The sequence below is a fragment of the Python bivittatus genome, unplaced genomic scaffold (genome assembly GCF_059951505.1).
Source record: "Python bivittatus isolate LINGU-HERP-01145 unplaced genomic scaffold, Pbiv_v1 ctg000080_np1212, whole genome shotgun sequence".
Classification (NCBI taxonomy): domain Eukaryota; kingdom Metazoa; phylum Chordata; class Lepidosauria; order Squamata; family Pythonidae; genus Python; species Python bivittatus.
In genome coordinates this window covers 51357718-51378678 of record NW_028277035.1, presented here as the reverse complement: position 1 = coordinate 51378678, position 20961 = coordinate 51357718, and the positions used below count along the sequence as shown (strand labels likewise).

Genomic DNA, 20961 nt, shown 5'->3' with positions numbered 1-20961 from the left:
AGCAAAGAAACAGAATGACCAAGGGCAAAAAAGCAGTGGGATCGTGAGAGACCTACAACTTGCTGCGAGCTTCCTCATTGACTTTGCTTGTGGGAAGCTGGCAGGGAGCATCAGAAATCTTCCAATCTTCCTCCCTCCCCTACGCCCCTCCCTCCCTCATTTCCACATATAATATAGGCTTGTGCCATTTGCCTTCCCCTCACAACCCTCAGGAGAGCCCTGGTAAAGCCTCCTCCTCCTCTTACTTGGCTGACCTGCAGAACTGCCTGCCACTTTGCTGGGGGAGGTGGAACAAACAGAGCCGCAGACCATGAGGAAAACTGCACCCCCACTCCCCATTCCAGCATGTCCCCCAGGGCCCCCTCCCTCAAGGGAGGAAAAGGCAGGGCTCACCTGTTGACCGCTGGCACACCTCAGCCAGCCCTACCTCGTCAACAGGCATCCAAGTCGCTCTCTCCTCCTTCCTTCAACATTAACCACTGTTAAGACATTTCAAATTTCTGCCTCATTTCCAAATCACCGCTCACCCATTGAGCCTTGCCCATGACAATTGTGTGACCTGGGCTGACCGCGGCGGCACAGCAGCACAACAGTGCTGAAGCGGCCACAAATTTCCCAAATTTCAATCCCACAGGAGTAATGGGTCCTGGATTTTTGATGCATTCTGTAAGTTAGCCCATTTGAGGTACTTTCGTTCAAAAACTGTTGCCCTATGAAGCACCATTTCACCCAGTTGAAGGTTACAGACATGAGAGTTTTCGTAGTATATAGATTTAGTTTCCATTACTCAGCTCATCATTAAATTTAGACTGCTTGCTTGGTATTCAGTAGCAAGGAGAAGCAGAACTGGCTGTCATCAATATACTGATAATCTACTCCAAAATCAGAAGGGGTTTCCTCAGCAGTTTCATGTAATTATTTACCATCACAGGGGCAAGGTAGAATATTGTGGGACACCACAGCTCAGTGGCCTTTTAGGCTTTCAAGAACTGGCTTTTTTCCTAGTCCTTTGGGTTGTGATCTGCTGGATCCCCAATTGCATAATGGTGTCATTTCTCTTTGGATTGCCATTTTATTATTGTTTACTGATTTATGTACTCTGGTTTTGTATTCTTTTTGTTAGGTTCTGTTGAATTTTGTGTAAGTTACTCATAGTCACTTTGGCTTACTTGGGGAGCCCTACAATTTTTTTAAACAAATGTTCTTCATCATCACTTTCTGATTAGGCCCAAATAGAAGCATCAAAACCACTGCAACATTGCCTCCAAGGCCCAAGATACCAATCAGTCCAGAAGAATATAGAGGAAAGCACTTAGAGTAGATTATTAGAACAACTTCTAATAAATACTCAACAAACAAAGCTCTTTTTCAGAACTTACCTGAATCTGATGAAGAGATTTAAATATTGATAGGTCAAAAGGCAAAAGATGTTCCTGAATATTACTGCTTCCAACAGGTCCGCGTGTGCCAGTTATCTGGGAAAATATATGTATACTTATATGACTGATTTACAGAATGCATAAACAGAATGCACAGAAAGCGTTTTTATTTAGCAAACCAATATCTTGCCAAATTATACTCCAGAGTTTTATAAATATATACTGTAGAATTTTACTATTTATATACAGTAACTAAATCTAGTAAAATACTGAGTATGCCACACTGCTCAGTATCAAGACACTGCACATATAAGAAAAGAACAGAAGAACAGCCATCTTCTGCTTTCTTACAAAGCAATAACATAATGATAAGGACTTAAAATTCTTTTTTGGGATCTGATTTTGATATACTTTCCATTATATAAATCTGTTTTATTTTTATTTTTCATTTTATAGTTGTTTTTATTAGAAATTTCTTTTAAAAGAAATTTACTGAATTTCTGAAGCTTATAGATAACAATAAACAAATTCTATCAATTAAGAAGTCCTTATTTAACTATTTATCACTTTGGCAATTAAACAGAGATTCAAATACAGCTAACCCTGTGTGGTACAATTTTACATATGACATATGAGAGTTTTCAAGCAAACACCTGCTCATATGAGTATTAACACTTAAATAGGGAATATCTGGTTGAATTTTTAACTCCACTGAAGTATATGGGTGAATAATATCAACACTAAGTGCATATTAAAATACTACTGCATTTCTTATCATCTGATACAAGTAAAAACATTATGGGGCCTTATGCTATCAGAGAAAATAAGAGTAACTTTGGAAAAACAGGATATGAAAAAATACTGTGGTGAGATACTTAATTCTATAAATAATTAGAACTGATATTATTTATTCAGATGCAAGTAGAACCAAAGTACAAAAAAGGAACTTAGGATAATCATTAGCACAAGAATGTAGAAAGAAGATCTTACTAAGATATATTAATTTATTTAAAGTATTTTAATCCTATTGTTTTAATTAAAAAAAAATCTTCTCAAAGCGGCTTTTAATGATAATGTATTTTGCAAGACTCTACCTTAGAGGTAATAATTTCTATCTTCATGGAAAACTAAGACAAACATCTGTACCATCATATATTTCTTTGGTATTCTTGTTCTTTCCTCAATCCCAGTACTACTGGGAGCATAACTTACAATAAGATAAATACTAGTGTTTAAAATAAGAAATATCTGAATTGTTTATTTAGGCATGTAGATCATGGAAGGCCTTTGTTTTTGTTTGAAAGCCAGCATCTTAACAGAGCACCTCAACAGTGCTACTTTCTTCCAATTTCTTCCATCAAGATAGAAAGCACTTCCTATAAAGCATAGTCTTTATAAACCACACAAATGAGCAATTGAAATATTTACATTAGAACCTGTTACCTTTAAATATTTGAGTCTGCAGGTGAAATCCAGAATGTGACCAAGATCAGTTCTGGCATCACCATTTGCACATGTTGGCTTTCCCTGACGCAGCTGTTGGGTAACAGCATAAAGCTGCAAAGGTTTAATATTAAAGACCTCACCAGCCATAAGTAATTGTTCTCCTAAAAAACAAGATGTATATATTTACCAGTCATACCAAGAAAATAAGAGAAATGATATGATTTAAGCTTGCTCATGGCTGAAACTTTGAAACAAGGATACAGTCTGTTCTGTTTCGAAGAACATTCCATCTTGTGCGATGTGCAGATAGTACAGGTAGTCCTCGGCCTATGAACATTCATTCAGTGACCGTTCGAAGTTACAATGGTGCTGAACAAATGGTGGTTATGACAGGCCTTGGAGTTCCGGCTGTCCCTGCATCCCGGCGATCATGTGATTGTGATCTGGGCACTTGGCAACCAGTTCGCATTTATGACCAGCTGCAGCACCCCACAATCCCGTAATAGCCATTTGCAACCTTCCCTGCTGGCTTCCTCAGAAACTCAATGTTAGTCTCCCCCACCTGTGCACCCTCCCTCACACTGTGTTCATGCCACACTCGTGCATCCCCACACACCCTTGCACACCTTTCCCACATCCTCCCTGACCCTTGCAGCACCCTCCCCAACCTGTGCCGTGCCTCTCACATACCCCCTTGCATCCTCACACACCCTCTCCAACCTGTGCCTCTCATGCACCCCATCATACACTCTCCCTGACCCACGCCACACCCTTGCCAACCCATGCCTCTCGTGTATACCCTCACACCCTCCCCGACTCTCGCTGCACCTCCCCAGCACCTCCATGCACCACCTTGCTCCCCCCTCCACCTGGCAGGAGCCACTCTTATCCGTCTGCTGGCCTGAAACTTGCAATTTCCTGCTGGCTTCCCCACTAACTTTGGTTGTGGGAAGCTGGCAGGAAGTTGCCTCTCCTAACAACCATGGGATTTGGTTAATGACGGCAACTGGGGCGGCAGGGATGACCACATCACTTAACGACAGAAATTCCAGTTCCAATTGCCATCATAAATCGAGGACTACCTGTAACACTTAAAAAATGGGAGAACCAAAAAAGGGAAATGGGCAGAATATTGTGTTACCAATTAAATACTTAAAAAGGACTAACAACACAAAATTTAAAAAGTAAATGGACCAACTGAAATTTCTGATATTTCACTTAATAAAATCTAAGCCAGGCCTACACAGCATGCAGCCCACCAAGCAACCTTGTGTAGCCTGCCAGCATTTTTTGAAAACAAATCCACTACTGCCAAATGTCACTGCCGCCAGGATCTGTCACCACAGCCCAGTTTTTTGCAGTCACCTCTGCCCTGAAAGACATGCTACCAACTGTCTCTAATGCCTCTAGGTCTCACCAGCACCTCTAGCTCCAGCAATGCCCCTACACTATTAGCTGCTGAACTGGCACACCAGTTGTTCCTTTCTGGCCCACAACTATTTTTAAGATATCAATGTAGCCCTTTCTCCCCTCTGAGTTGTGCATGCCTGATCTAAGTCTAAACTCTCTAGTTAAAGAGAGATTAAGTTCAGGGAAACAAATGAAAGCTTCAGGGGTGTGTAGCTTATCCACACATGCCTTAACACAAAAAAGACTTCAAGAAAGTCAACTTGCATTTCCATCTATTGTAATGCTTATGCCCATTTGCCTATCCATCGTGTATAAAATTATTTAATAGTCAAACAAAAGGAAGCAACTTTAGATAAGCTTCAAAAATCATTTTTAAATATCCCAAAGAGGTCAAATTTCCTATGATTCTAACCAATATAATTCATGATGCATTGTATACTATTATGAATGAGCATCACTCAACATTGTCAGGCAATACATCTGCTTATGTAGTTACATCTTCAACAGTGCAATCTTTTACAACTTGTCCAGAACTAAACAACCCATAGTTCAGTGGGATTCATTATTTTTTCTTCTTTCTGTACTGTATTATGATTTTACACTATCATAAACAAGGATTTTAAAAAAATAAATGTAATGTATACAATTCTGTTTCAGGGATAAAATACCGCAAATAAACGCTAAGAATTCTGATGTTTGATACCTTTATGAAAAAGTTCTTCAGCCAATGCAGCTGTGATTCCAATGATTTCCTGCAAAGAGTAAGATATAAAAAGGTAAAATCAAAATATTATTTAAGTTTACATAGTTCATAACATTTGTGTAAAGGATTTTACATCTTAAGCAATAATGTAAGTAAAGCTATGAAATATGGCCGTAAATTAATAAAAATGAGGATGGAAAAGCATCCAAAAGTATTTCTAGGTATCAATATGGGGATATGCATCCTTCGAAACACATCCTATTGTTGCGTACGGCTTCCTATGTGCTGGGTGCAATTTGCACAGTGCACATTAAGCACGCTTAGCCACCCCAGGAAGCAAAGGTATGATTTACTTTTTGAAAATTATGCAAGAAGCAGAACACTTAGATGCTCATTCCACATTTAATGTCCATGTGGAAATATCCAGTGCTCTTGTGTAGACTTGGCCATTCTTCCTAACTACTCCAGATAATTCTTGAGAGATGTTGCCAGAAGACCCAATTCATATCATGCAGTCTGATCAAAGGTCTCTAAACCTGGCTCAGTCTGTAACACATACTCTCCTCTCCCTGAAAATGTTAAGAATGATCTACTAAATACTGTAGGCACAATTTATGATGTAGTAGTAGTAGTTCTACAAGAAATAACTTTTGTTGGCAAAAAAACAAGCAACAATTTGTATTTTTTTCTCATTTCAATTCTGACTATACAATGATATCACCATTAATAGTGTTGTCGTGAAATAAATCACTAGATATAGATCAGGAATAAAGAGGATGAATAACAGATGCCCCAACATTCAATTTCTATATGGAAAAAGAAGAACTGGACAAATTTCATTTTTATTTCTCCATGGAATATTTTCATATGATTCAATGTTTTGAGCTCAGTGCAGTATGAAAATCATTAAACAACAAGGCAATGAAAATCAGAAACAGCTTAGTCATGTAGCACTTTAAATAAAAGCATCCTTCCTTTACTAATTTACCTAGGTTCCATGATGGCTATATTTCACACTCAATAGACAGCATGAACTCAGACTGAACAGATGAAGAAAGGAAAATATTCCTGATTCCTCAATCTGACAGGCTTCTATTCTGCATGTGCAGAAGGTGCAACTCTTGCATGTTACTATAGATATCAAGTGGCCTGGCAGAGAAGACAGGCAACCCATGTTTTCTCTGCCTGCCAGCTCCTACTAAATAGGTGCCTACAACTCCAGACCCAGAGTCTGGAGACTGTAAGAGACTGGATGGGGAGAAACAGGCTGAAACTCACCCAAACAAGATGGAGTGGCTGTTAATCCAGAAACCAACTCTGGGACAGTTCTAATGTAAGTTCTTGATGGGGATGTGCTTCCCCAGAGGGAGCTGGTCCATAAAATGGGGGTTCTTTGGGACTCACAGCTCTTGCTGTGGAAGGAGTGGCAGGTGTAAGCCCTGGTCAGGAGCTTTGCCTAGTTATAGCAGTTCCTATAGTTCTAGTTTGTTTGTTTATACCCTCCCTCCCTTCCTGTGGGATGTACTGGCAACATTCATTCATGCATTTGTCACCTCCTGAATGGGCTATTCTAATATGTTTCTATACGACTTCCCCAGAAAATCACTGGGAAACTTCAACTGGTACAAAATGCAATTACCCATGTACTAATGGGAACACCTTGATACTATCACATAACAACGTACTTCAGGAGCTGCATTGGTTACTAGTTTGATCCTGGGTGAAATTCAAAGTGCTAGGAATAACTTAAGTCCTATGTGGGTTGGGTGATACTTGCCCCATGCAGAATCAACCCATCCAAGTTGTACCAACAGAGAAACTATGCTAAGAGTCCCCCACGCCCTATGAGGAGAGGACTTAATAGCAGACATTTTTACTAGAGCTTCCCTCCTGTGGAATTGGTTTCCTCCCAGAAATAAGATCAGGACTGTCATTGAAAATTAATGGAAATTTGGTTATTTAAGCAGGCATTTTGGGATTAAGATGTGGAAGAAGTATGTACCTAGATATATGTGGAAGCTATTGATATTATCATATTTTTATTGGAAAGTTGAGATAGATAGATAGATAGATAGATAGATAGATAGATAGATAGATAGATAGATAGATTGATTCTATCTATCTATCTATCTATCTATCTATCTATCTATCTATCTATCTATCTATCTATCTATCTTTGTAACCTGCTTGGATTAATTTTTAACTGAAACAGCTTAAAAGCATTTGTAAATAATAAATAAAGAAAATGGCAGGCCATCTGACTGCTCAACTAATTACATAAGTAATATCCAGTAAATAACAATGCTCTCAAGATTAAAAAAAATATAACAGTGAAGGATGCAAAATTTATTAAAATCTGGTAGAGAGAACTTACATATAAATGAAAATGTAAAAATTGTGATAGTACTTTGGGTGCTGCCAATGGAAATGTAGCAAGAAGAGTTTGTAGATATACTTCCAACTCTTTCTGTCTTTTTTCCACCAAGCTTTTGGAATTTTTGCCAATAATCTTTTTGGGAGGCAATATATTCTTGTCTATCTTCTTCTCTAAAACAAGCTATAAAAGACAAATAGTTAAGTTAGTCTGTGAACGAATCAATGCTTTAAGAATTATAACATTAAATAATAAGATATGGTTCACATAGAAATACAATCCATAATATATTAATAACAATTGGTAATAATAAATAAATTGATCTACTTATTCAAAAATAAAATTCTTGACTTCTAGTTTCTAATGGCAGCTACTTGAGATATAACCTCAATTTCTCTGTCAATTCTGAAGGCTATCTCCTAATTACTGCTCTGTAACTTAACTGGGTAAGCAGATAACATTATTAGCTTTCTCTTAAATAACATCTGTTTTCAAGTAAATTTTGGCTTCTAAAGTGCATCTTTAGAAATAGGACTTACCTCCCACTCTTCAGTCTTTTTTCCCTTAGCTAACTATGCAGAACAGAGAAGAGTTGAACCTGAAACAACCCCCCTGCTAAAAGAGTAACTGGCTAACTCAACTTCCTGATAAGAATGTGGCGGAGCTTAATGAGATAGTAACTGTCTCTTGTGAGACAATAATAAACCTTGAAAGCACTGAGAAGCAAGTACCAAAGATTTTAACAGGTGACTGAAAGGAAATTAAGAAGTTTAAGATGATAATGTACACCAATATATCTCTTGGTACCTTTCTTAAGTTTGCATATCTTATATTAATTCCGTATACTTTGTTCACTTCTGCATCCACATCTTCTTCATCCATTCCAAATGTTTTGTTAAAGCTTCAATTATCCTCTCTCTGGTATCTTCACCAAGTCCCTCTGGAACTGCTCTCAATCTTAAACAAAATCCTTTCTCACATAATTCCAGTAGTGCCACATTGTCTAAATCTTTTTCCATCTCTCGATTCATTATTTCTGTCTTATTTTCCAAAATCTCTATTTTCTCTTTAATTTGCTTAATTTCTCCACTTGATCTGTATTACAGATTCTTCAAATTTTTTATTTATCTTTTCCTTGCAAATCTTTCCTTCGTTCTCCCTTCAAGTGTAGCCAGATCTTTTTTGACTGATGCAGATGCAGTTGCTGATGCAGTTACAGATTCAGTCACTGATGCCATTACATTCTTCCCCAGTTCTTCAAACATCCTCTATAAAATCTCTGTTTCTGTAATTTGCTCTGTAAATGATCCTCTCCTCCACTCTGCAGTTTTTGTTGCTTTTCTGGTAGTGTCCGTTTTTCTTTTTTTAATTTATAATCCAAAAAAAAAAAAGTGAAAAATAAAAGAGCAGCTCTTGCCCCCCCCCTTTGTATCCTTAAATCTTTAGTCCCTTTCAGCACTCCGTAGCTCTACAGTCATGTGGTCTTTCACAGCTTCCAATTTCCCTTATCCTTTTGTTTAATGAAGTCAGCCAATTGTCCTTCTTAACAAGTTTAAACAATCTTCTTTCCCATGGAGTTATGTATTATTTATTTAATTGATTCAAAATTACTTTAAAATAAATAATATTCCAAATTCAGCTGTCCCCTTAATCTGTTTTAAACTTTTGTAATTCAAACTCTTGGCAAATTTTTTGCTTTTGATTTTTTTAAAGTCCATATAATTATTTCTTTACTTTTAACTTTAATTTCGCCCACGGGTCAAAGGTACACTCACCAGGTGGTTTAAGTGCTCTGCTGCTTGGAAGATCTCTGTAACTTTAAAAATTTTTCATCTTCAATGTGTGCTAGAACGTGGAGTGAGTGAACCCAGTATCCTTAGGCAGGTTCTGCTTGAGGGTGCAAGCTTGATGTTTTCCCTTGGCTCCTGGCGCTCTACCTGCAAGTCACCTGCAGGGTCCCTCCAAATCCTGAAGGTTTCCTTGCAAGGAGCCGCCTTCCAAAGCACAAGTGGGCAAACTCACAGTTTCTCCTTATATGGAGAAGCTCTGCTGGTCCAGACTTGCCTCTTGGCCACCACTCTCCACTTTAGCGTCATCCCTGCTGTTCAAGAACATGTTAGTCCACCATTTTCTCCAGCCGGAAGCCTTAAGAGCCCTATTTTCTCATACCTTGGGGTTAGGAAGTATAGGCTAGGTGAAGCACCTTCTGGAAGATAGGTGACAAGCAGTTACCCAAAGCAGGAGATGGGGCCAAAGCGTGAAAACCCAGAGTATTTCTGAGACAGGAGGATTGAGACCTCCAGCTTTCTACCTGCATGTTCAGCACTCCACTACAACTTAATAAGCCAATATTCCTTTTCAGAAAGCATACAAGCATTTGATGCCAGAATGCTTTCTACAACTAAGTGTCTGAGTGACAAAAGTTAAGACGATTATTTTTAGAGATATGTTTTCAGGACAATTACCTTTTCATGCAGATCGTAGAAGTCACTATATCGATGTTTTACTATCCACTCATGGGTTCCAACAGTCACTTGAATGATATAAACCTAAAAGAAAAACAACTTTTATTCAACAAAACCTCCCAACTTGCCACTTATACACATTCACATAAAATATACAGTCAGGTCCAGAAGTATTGGGGCATCGACACAATTCTAACATCTTTGGCTCTATACACCACCACAATGGATTTGGAATGAAACAAACACAATGTGCTTTAACTGCAGACTGTCAGCTTTAATTTGAGGGTATGTACATCCAACTCAGGTGAACAGTGTAGGAATTACAACAGTTTGCATATGTGCCTCCCACTTGTTAAGGGACCAAAAGTAATGGGACAGAATAATAATCATAAATCAAACTTTCCCTTTTTAATACTTGGTTGCAAATCTGTTGCAGTCAATCACAGCCTGAAGCCTGGAACGCATAGACATCACCAGACGCTGGGTTTCATCCCTGGTGATGCTCTGCCAGGCCTCTACTGCAACTGTCTTCAGTTCCTGCTTGTTCTTGGGGCATTTTCCCTTCAGTTTTGTCTTCAGCAAGTGAAATGCATGCTCAATGGGATTCAGGTCAGGTGACTGACTTGGCCATTGCATAACATTCCACTTCTGTCCCTTCAAAAACTCTTTGGTTGCTTTTGCAGTATGCTTTGGGTCATTGTCCATCTGTACTGTGAAGCGCCGTCCAATGAGTTCTGCAGCATTTGGCTGAATGTGAGCAGATAATATTGCCCGAAACATTGCAGAATTCATCCTGCTGCTTTTGTCAGCAGTCACATCATCAATAAATACAAGAGAACCAGTTCCATTGGCAGCCATACATGCCCACGCCATGACACTACCACCACCATGCTTCACTGATGAGGTGGTATGCTTAGGATCATGAGCAGTTCCTTTCCTTCTCCATACTCTTCTCTTCCCATCACTCTGGTACAAGTTGATCTTGGTCTCATCTGTCCATAGGATGTTGTTTCAGAACTGTGAAGGCTTTTTTAGATGTCGTTTGGCAAACTCTAATCTGGCCTTCCTGTTTTTGAGGCTCACCAATGGTTTACATCTTGTGGTGAACCCTCTGTATTCACTCTGGTGAAGTCTTCTTTTGATTGTTGACTTTGACACACATACACCTACCTCCTGGAGAGTGTTCTTGATCTGGCCAACTGTTGTGGAGGGTGTTTTCTTCACCAGGGAACGGAGTCTTCGGTCATCCACCACAGTTGTTTTCCGTTGTCTCCCGGGTCTTTTGGTGTTGCTGAGCTCACCGGTGCGTTTCTTCTTTTTGAGAATGTTCCAAACAGTTGTTTTGGCCACGCCTAATGTTCTTGCTATCTCTCTGATGGGTTTGTTTTGTTTCTTCAGCCTAATGATGGCTTGCTTCACTGATAGTGACAGCTCTTTGGATCTCATCTTGAGAGTTGACAGCAACAGATTCCAAATGCAAATAGCACACTTGAAATGAACTCTGGGCCTTTTATCTGCACATTGTAATTGGGGTACTGAGGGGATATCACACACCTGGCCATGGAACAGCTGAGAAGCCAATTGTCCCATTACTTTTGGTCCCTTAACAAGTGGGAGGCACATATGCAAACTGTTGTCATTCCTACACCGTTCACCTGAGTTGGATGTACATACCCTCAAATTAAAGCTGGCAGTCTGCAGTTAAGGCACATTGTGTTTGTTTCATTCCAAATCCATTGTGGTGGTGTATAGAGCCAAAGATGTTAGAATTGTGTCAATGTCCCAATATTTCTGGACCTGACTGTACAATACTTGCAGTGCTGCATTTACTTTAAAATCTATAAAGACTTTGAGCTACCTCTCATATACAACTCTTCATTTCTAATGGCGCTATGAACATACTACAACCAAGAAACTACTACAAAGCAGAAGCCAGTTTCTATTTATACTCAGTTATTATTTTATGTTACCATTTGAGGGAAACTGAATACTACTTTGGAAAAACTAAAACAAAAATCTGGAAAAGAAGATATTACACAGGATGTACAAATCTAAAATTACTGTAACATACCAACATTAAAAAGGCACAGAAGCTCTTATGAAATGTAAAAAAACCTAGTAGTCTCAAAAATATTAGATATAAAAAATCCCATATCCCCCCCAAATGCACAACAGAATCAATAGCTCCTAGTCTATTTATTAAGTGAGCACCTTGAAAACCATGAAATAATTAAAAGACGTCAGCACAGACTTATCAAGAATTTTTGTATACTGTACTAACAATAACAAAAGAAAAACTAACAATAGCTTTTCTTTTAATCATAAAGCTTCCTTAAAATGCCCCAAAGAAAATTTTAGGCCGGAAGAACAAAAACAGTTTTCAAATCACGGGATATAATATTTCACAATATTCTGTATTGGTCATACCACATATCAAGTACTATTGTTAGCCCTACAACTGTGCTCAATTCTGGGCAAGCTTTGAAGCCTTCAGGTAAACTAAAAGAGGTTCTGAAAAGAGTAACCAGGATCATCAGGGACTAGAAAACTAAATCCTGTGAAGACAGACTGAAGGATCTTGGCTGTTTAGCTTTGAGAAAGTAAGTTTAAATGGTACTCTTCAAACACTTGAATATGGGTTTGAGGAATATGGATATGGAATAATGGGTTTGAGGAAAGCAGATTTTGATTAACTATTGGAAAAAAGAATTCTAACAATAAGAGTAGTTCAGTAGTAGAAATTGGAATGCCAGAGAGATAGTGATCTTCCCTTCATTAGAAGTGGTCAAGTAGAGGCTAGTTCATTTGTCAGTAACACTTTAATTTGGATTCTTGCATTAACAAGTTGGATTCACCTGCCTAGGCCCCTTTAATATGCTTTTATTAAAGGTATTTCTTGTTGCCCCTCCAAAGACCCCCATTTTTATCCTTACACACACTACATTACTGTGCATTTTAGACTATTGCTGCTGAATTGTTATCACACAGGTAAACAACAGTTAATCTGAAACAACATCACAAAAATCAGTAGGATTTGGTTGGAGATGCAGTAATCTTATTGGTGGCTCCATTCAGGCTACCAATGGAGAAAATGCCTTTTAAGCCATGAGAAGCCCATTGGTAAAAGTGGAGGGAGGAGCAGACTTCAGTAACCCATGCTCTATTTTCAGTAGGAAATTCCCCAAATAAATAGGCAGTTTTGTTTGATTTTTTTAAATAGAGACAGTTCATGGGCTCATTCTGCTATCGTAACTCCTCTCACATATAAATTCTTGTCCATCTCATGCAATAAGAGTTAATCATCTACCTGGTAAATATTGGGTTTGATAGAAATCTGAGGCAGAACTGGAAGGCTTTTCATAACACATCAACAAAGCCAGATACACCCACAAAGTATTAATGTATCTTCTACTTATTTATAGAATGAAAAAAAAAAGAATTAGACGGGGGAAAAATGCATTAAAATTTACAATATAAAAATTAGCATGTCTCCTCTTTAGAGCAATAGAAATCAACTTCAATGAAGTAACAGTAAGCAAGTTGCATTTGTTCCTATCCAACCAAACTGAAAGTATCACAATAAAATTTGTTTTAATAGTTCTGATTTGTAAATTATACTCTTAAATTATACTGTTTCAACACTAATTCTAAAAGACTATGTGATGTCATATATTAATCACATTCTTAATGTGAACTTAATTTGCTAGGATAATGCTAACAGGATATATTTTATAAAACTTAAGTATAAGACATTTTTTTCCATCTTGTAAAATATAGCTAGGTACCACTGATTTGGGCCTAATGCCTGATGAATATATGGACAAAGTATGGATCAGGTATGTAGATTATTTGTTATAATAAAAAAGGAACAACAAAAAAAAAACACATGAAACTTATCAACAATATCTTCAAAGGAATAAAATTCACCAGAGAGGAAGAAAACAACAACACACTACCCTTCCTGGATATCCTCATCAGCAGAGGAAACTACAGCAAATTAGAAACCCAAGTTTATCGGAAGACAACCCACACTAATCAAGTACTCCATTACTAAAGTAGCAACCCAACCTCCCACAAGAGGAGCTGTGTAAGAACATTATTCAAACAAGCACAAATGAACTGCAGCAACCCAGAACAGCAGAAAAAGGAAACAGACTACCTATACAACATCTTCCAACAAAATGGATATCCACGCAACTTTATCAAAAAGTGCCTGACCACTCAACCTACTACAACACAACCAACACAAGCTATGAAAAGGATCACACTGCCATATATCAGAAATGTCTCAGAAACTACCAACAGACTATTACAACCACATGGCATCTCTGTAGCACACAAACAAACTAAAGCCCTCCAAAATAACTTAAGCAAACCAAAAGACCCAGTACCCCAAGAAGAAAAAACAGGAGTCATCTACAACATACAGTGTAAGGACTGTAACAACCATTATGTAGGACAGACAGGCAGAAGGCTAGCACAGCACATCCATGAATACCAACTAGCAGTCAGAAGACACGATGAAAACTCAATCTCACAACACATGGACAGACTTAACCATAGTTTCAACTGGGAAACTGTCAGCATCTTAGACCAAGCTAAATCCAAAAGTGCGAGGGAATTCCTGGAAGCTTGGTATTCAGACAAGGCAGCCATCAACAGACACATAGAGATAAACAACATCTACACACTACTCAAAAGAGACAATAAAAAGGAAAACAAAAGACCAGAACATCTCACCACCAGCTATCATCACCCAGCTAAGCAAAGATTAACACCAAGATTATCATCAGACATACAATCAAGCAGTAAACAATACCCTTATCAAAGAACTACCAGAGGGGAAAAAAATAAAACAAAACAAAACCCCCACCCCCACCAACACTGGCAGGGCATGCCACTGTATATAAACAGAGAGCAAACCCCATTCCCTTCTAGCACTGAAGATGTTACCTAGCCAGGTAATGAAATGTTTGCAAGAAAACAACCAAGCTCAGAGAACCCCAAGGACTCCACAGTTCAACCCGGAGCTACACATATTCCCTTCTATTGATATGGACAACTGCCTGCCATCTCAACTGTTACTCTTCCAAGGACATTCCGGCATTCTCCTTGATACTGCCCTTCCACCGTATCTGTCGACCTCTTCTACATTCCTGAATCTTACTAAATGTAGTTTTTTCTAAACCATCGTTCAGTTACATCACACACCTAAAGTGTAAGAGTTTCTGCTTGCTGATAATTTCTGCAAGGGAGTAGTTGGTCTTTAATTGGTCCAGGATCTCCTGTTTTGTTTTGTTTTGTTTTTTGCAATAGAACACCATAATCTGAAGTTCTTTTTTTTCTCTTGCTCTTTCTCAATGCTATTTTTTACTCCAACATTGGCATTCCAATTAGCCATTAGTAGTACATCCTTTCTATATTCTGTATGTAGTGCTTCTTGCAATTTACTATAGATTTCCTCAGCCTCTTCCATCACTGATTCTGAAATAGGTGCTTATATTTGTGTAACATTGATGTTCACTGGATATTCAGTAATTCTAATAGGTATGATCTTGTCATTTATTGCTGACAAGCTGAGAATATCATTTTGAATGCTATTGCCACTTCCTTCCTGTGTGTGGTTTATGCCCTGAAGAGTTTATCATATACCCATTCTAGTCATCTAAATTCACTTAGACCTAAAACATCCAATTTAGGATGATTAATTTCCACTTTGACAAATCCAAGTCCTCCTTGGTTTATGGTTCTCTCATTCCACATTCCAACGCTCCTTGTAAACAAGGAATTCCTCTTCCAATTTGAAATCAGTCACTGAACTCTGTCAGTGACCAGATTTCTTTATGGCTTTTGCTAATCATTTCCAGATTAGACTCCCAGTAATTAGCAGTGCATTCTAACTTGTGAGCATAATCTGGCACCAAAACATTTAAAAATGTTTCAGCTATATCCACATGATTTTCTTGACAATAATACAGAAATGGCTTGCCACTGCTTTTTACATTTGGATAACTTCTCTTAAGTGAGCTGGATTTCCTAACACATGAAGATGCCACCTACCCTCACCACCTGATTACAGATAGTCCTCGTTTAGCAACTGCAATTGACTCTGGCGACTTAGTCATTAAGCAAAGTGGTCACTAAGTGAAAATGATGTGACTGCAACGGTGCTTATGATTTTACTTCAGCTTTCTTTTGCTTTACAGCATCAGAAGGATATGACACCAAATAGCTGGGTGCGCCCAAACAGCAGGGTAGTTTTCCAGAACTCGACTCATGAGAAAACCAGGTAAAAGGGCAAATCTTATAGCCCCTTTTCCCCACTCCCCCACCCTTTGGAATGCTCACCATGGTGCTGTGATAATTAGCTAGTACAGAATTGATGTTTGTAGTTTGTATTTACATTCATTGGAGAGAAAGCAGGCACACAATGGGAATACACATGGAAAGGAATGCACTAGAGCCAGCTGTTTGCTTAGCAGAGAGCTGCTTAGGAGGCAAACAAAAGCCTTTAGCATGAAACTGATTACAGTCTGGTCACTGTCAGGCAGCAGTGCTAGCAGGTAGAAAGGTTCTAATCAACTCATTAAGGTCACAGAGCAGAGCTTATTAATTTGCAGTTAGCACCTTTTGGGAAAGCACTGAGCTGGGAAGAAAGCAGCCTGGGAAGAGATAGCTTGTTTAAGCAATCTCCCCACCCTGTGAGGGAAAATAATGGGTCAGGCATAGGACAACCCAATATCATACTGACTGTAATGGTAAATATGTGACTGAGAGATACTGCAAGAGTCATAAATGTGTACATTGGTCGCAAAGTTACTTTTTCATCAACCATCGTAACTGTGAAGGGTCGCTGTCCAAGGCAGTGGCTAAACGAGGACTACCTGTCTTCTTAGCTTCATCTCTTCTTTTCCCCTTTCAATTTTACCTGCGATGTCGCTCATGCTCCACTGGCATCACTCTCAGGATGGGTGAAGCTACTGAGGCCTATCAAGGTGATAATCCCTTGGGAAGATTACAAACCCAGCACAGAAAGCGTGTGTGTGTATCCTATTTAGAAAGCTAAGGTATGGGCAGTGTGACATACATTCTGGTTCTGAGTATCTGTTTACCTGCCTATGTTAATAGAGGGAGGGTTAGCCAAGCCAAAGATTCCTGTAATTTCAAGTTCTTCCATTTCTCCATTTCAATCACTCATTATTAATACACATACTATGTGCTAGTTCTAATAAATAATGTAGTTGAAGCACCACCAGCAACTTTGTTATGCACTGTTACTGCAACCTACAGAAGCTACATATGTATGAATTTAAGGGAGGATCATGCACACAGCTGGAGTTTTAAGTTTTCATTGCCGCAGCTCTGACTGGTGAAGAAAAAGCTGTTTTGCAAACTGAACAGTAACAATACAAGATGCTGCAGCAAAAAAATTCAAAGAAAATTCAGGGTGTATCTTCAGCTTTCCCAGAACATACATTCCTCCAGATTATGCATCTAGAATGAACATCAATTTACATACATAGGAGATACAAGGATATTGTTTTGTTTTACAGTTTAGGTGATGAATTATATATGCTCTGAAACTGCCATTTGTTTGTTTCTAGCTCTAGACCTTAAAATATTTGATGTTACAAAGAATCATAATTATTCAAATGGACAGGCAAGCTCTGCATTTCATGCTTGCAGATTTCATCAAAGAAATAATCTAAAAGGGCAGTAAATACATAAAGACAGATGAATAAATACAAAATCTCCTTTAAAAAAGGAATCCATAAGTATATAAGCATAATAGATTGGACCTTATGAAAAAGATACAAGGGAGGAAATCACCTATAATGGTGATAAAGTTATTAGGCAGCAGACATAGATAACAAACAGTATTCTTTTGGAGGCTGTGAGCCATAATCATGCACAATGGTAATGCAGGATTCCAGAGAATCTTGTACTGCAATTAGTCTAAATGCTGCTAAATGCAGCCCATTCTCTCCTTTTTACTCTTATCAACAGGAGCAGGTGAACTACAGTACTAGGATTTGAAAGTGTATTATTGTTACAGGTTCTGACTAGCAGTTCCAGTTTTTCCAGTTCCTGGTTGAACTCTTATTGGGCAAAGGAAACAAGCAAGGGGGAAAGATAGCATCCTTCCTACATTACTTACAATTCTCTTTACATTGCATTCTTACGTAGGATTCTCACTGGAGACAAATGCAGCCAATCACTAAGCCCTTCTCCAGTCTGGTACCCTGAAGATACGTTGTGACTTTCTCTTTCAGAATTCTCACCAAAATGGGAAGGAACAAATCATACTAACTGGGAATCATCGAGGTTGCAGATCCAACACATCTGCATGGCATTAGGTCAGAACAGGCTAAACGTAACAGCACAGTTAATGGAAGGCTTTTAATCTACCACCCCACAAAAATGGAGGATTGCTGTTCAGACTTCTTGCTATATCCTAAACAGCAAAAAATTATATATCAAATTTAGTCACATATCAAGTTGCACAACAACCACACCTTCAACTTATGTTATTCTTGACGCTATTAATGACACTGTGCAATAAGCTTCCTACCAGTTTCTTTCTACTGCAGTGGCTGGAATCAAAAATATTGCTGCTCAGTGACAAACCAAACACTTTCCACACATTCATTTCAATATGAAAAAGTTAAGCAAATGCTTTACTGTCTTCTACTGAAAAAATATGTTTGTCCAATTTTAGCTGGTCCATGCATTATGCCTTAGATATTGTGTACATATGCTAACACTAAATTTGGAACTATGCCACTGAACTTGTTTTTTTTCTTTGTCTTGTTTTAATAAAACCTAAATGATCTCCACTGATCTCAAAAAGTTTAGAAGGGTTGGATCTCATAGTACTTGCATGAAAGACAACCAAGAAATCCCAAGTCTATAGGCCAGACTGGGAAGTCAAAAAGCATCCTGAAAGAAGGCAATGGCAAACCACTTCTGTACTGTGGTGGAAGAAAGCTATATATACATATCAGTGTAGCCCCAGGAACTGAACTCATCTCAAATAACTCTTCATATGTTCACATTCTTCTAATTAATTAAAAATGTCCCTATATATAAACTTGAATATTTTGGCAAAGTGTTTCAATAAAAACTCTGATTCTTAACATTTTGGATGCAAACTCCAATGAAATAAGGCCTATTTCTCTGCTGTATGAAAATTGTAATATAAATAGCACTTTTAAATTCAAAGGGTATCATCAGTTCATTAAAAAGATCACAAAAACAGAATGTATCCATAAAGAAGATTCACAGATGAAATGATTTAGCTAATAGAAAAATTAGCAGATAAGTCCATTTTGGTTATATAACAAAATAGTTGAAATATATTAAATTATAAGTTTGTTTCTTGCAATGTTAGCTCTTAGAACAGTGAGCCAGAAAACAAATATATATTTATTACTTAGACATACCTCTGCATAAAAGGATAACTGTAATAATAATGGAATTGGGAAAATAATTAACAAATAATTTTCCTTTTCTCCATACCAGACTACAGAAATGTTAAATATCTGAGGTTGCTATCAACAGTTGTGTAACTCACAACATTTGATTCAGCTTCAAGAATATTACCAGCTAATTGACTGACACTCTTTCCACATTTTACTTTAAAGCCACAAACTATTATATTTTCAGTTCCTTTCCAACGATGTCGCATGCCTATTCAGAAGAAAGAGTGAACGAGAGTCAATTTTTCGTCTTTCCCAACCAGGTATGTTAGATGGCAACGCCCATTACTTGCAGCCAGCACTTTGGTCATGCCGGCAGGGAATCATGGGAACTAAAGCCCCACATGTCTGGAGGGCGCCAACTTCGGAAAACGACGATTTATAACCTCAACCGGAATAAGACAACACCCCAGCCAGCTGTCGCGGAGACATCAATTTCCTTCCTCTAGGGATGCTGTTTTCTTTTGTTTTTCACCCAGGAACGGAAGAACTGTGAAAACTCCAAAACGCGCGAAGCGCCGGCCAAGCCACTTTGGCCCCGGGCTCCCCCGCGTATGAATTAGGGCGCTTATCCTTCCCCTTCAGAAAAGGCGTGAAAGTTACCCGGGGTGCCCAGAGGTCCCCGACACGCTCAGCACAGGGAGCCTCTCGCCCCTTCGCACCGACGACTGACACGACAACGTCTTTCACGGGACCTCGGGAGCGCGACGCCACTGACACTCGAGACCCCGCCGTCCCCACAACCCCTAGCATGCCGCCTCACCGTGTAGGTCTCCACCAGCTCTGACCCAAGAATGCGGACGCCTTTCGGAGGCTCCTCGCCTTCTTCGCCGGCCCTCAACGCCTCCATGTCCACAGTCGGAGCGCAGAGATCGGGAACGGCGGGCTGCCGCGCTCACTCGGCCGCTCGTGGAAGGCGAGCTCCGGGGGCGGCTGGTGTGGCAGCTGCTGCGCCGCTTCTCTCCGCGCTTGCCATAACCAGCGCAACTACCGTCGTCACGGCCGCCATGTTTGCTCTCGCGCCGCCTCCGTGCACCGGGGCCGAGAGAGGCTGAAGCCGGGCCCCGATAACGTCACTCACGGCTCGCGAAGACAAGGGGCGTGGCCGAGGGCTAGGCGGCGAAGCGCAACCGCACCAGGCCTTGGCGTTGAGATCTGGGCTGCGAGGCTTCGGACAGCCGCGAGCCGGCAGCAAAGCGGGAGTGCGCTTGGGGGTTGTGTGCTCTCGTTTGCCTCCTAGCGACGCCCGGATATCTGCAGCCCAATGTAGTTGGTTTGGGCTCTAAATAAAACGCGCCGCTTGCAGGTGCTCTATTTGTCATGGAAGAGGTGGTTTTAGGGGTTTTTGACCCATTTTGTCCATCTCGTTGTCGGCATAAAAGCGACAGTTCAACATAAGAGATGGTAGAGGAACCCAGGAAGCGTCGAACCCATCAGGGATGGGGCAGACAATAATTATAATGGAGGTGTTGGACTACAATTCCCATCACTGCTTTTAAGCTAGCATTGCCAGTGGAGTGAAGCAGGTTGCGGAAGTAGCCTCTCGGCTCCATGAGGCTGGATTTAATGTGCTTTCTAGCTCACTTCTTATTTCGTATGAATAATGTCCGTGTGGTTTATTCCTGCTTATACGTTAACTAAAAATTGTGCTACTACTGTACTGCCTCATAGTCCAGTCGCTGCTCTCGTTAACAGCAAGGCTTAA

At 39.4% G+C, this 20961-nt stretch overlaps 1 protein-coding gene across 3 annotated transcripts in view; it reads right to left on the bottom strand.

The window, feature by feature from the left end:
• The window catches only part of NISCH (nischarin), a 49924-nt gene extending 29601 nt beyond the window's left edge, over positions 1-20323 (bottom strand). Inside the window, exons 1-6 of one of the 3 annotated variants that reach the window (XR_015794847.1) lie at positions 20020-20323; positions 9778-9861; positions 7313-7495; positions 4939-4987; positions 2823-2986; positions 1380-1475 (exon numbers count right to left, since the gene is read on the bottom strand). Coding sequence is in view for 2 of the 3 variants with exons in the window: in XM_088134050.1 (XP_087990176.1) it covers positions 1380-1475; positions 2823-2986; positions 4939-4987; positions 7313-7495; positions 9778-9861; positions 20020-20106 (663 nt within the window). In the remaining variant the exon portion in view is untranslated. The remainder of the gene's footprint in view (positions 1-1379; positions 1476-2822; positions 2987-4938; positions 4988-7312; positions 7496-9777; positions 9862-20019) is intronic. The other 2 variants (XM_088134050.1, XM_088134051.1) reach the window with 2 other exon arrangements.
• Positions 20324-20961: the final 638 nt, after the last annotated feature.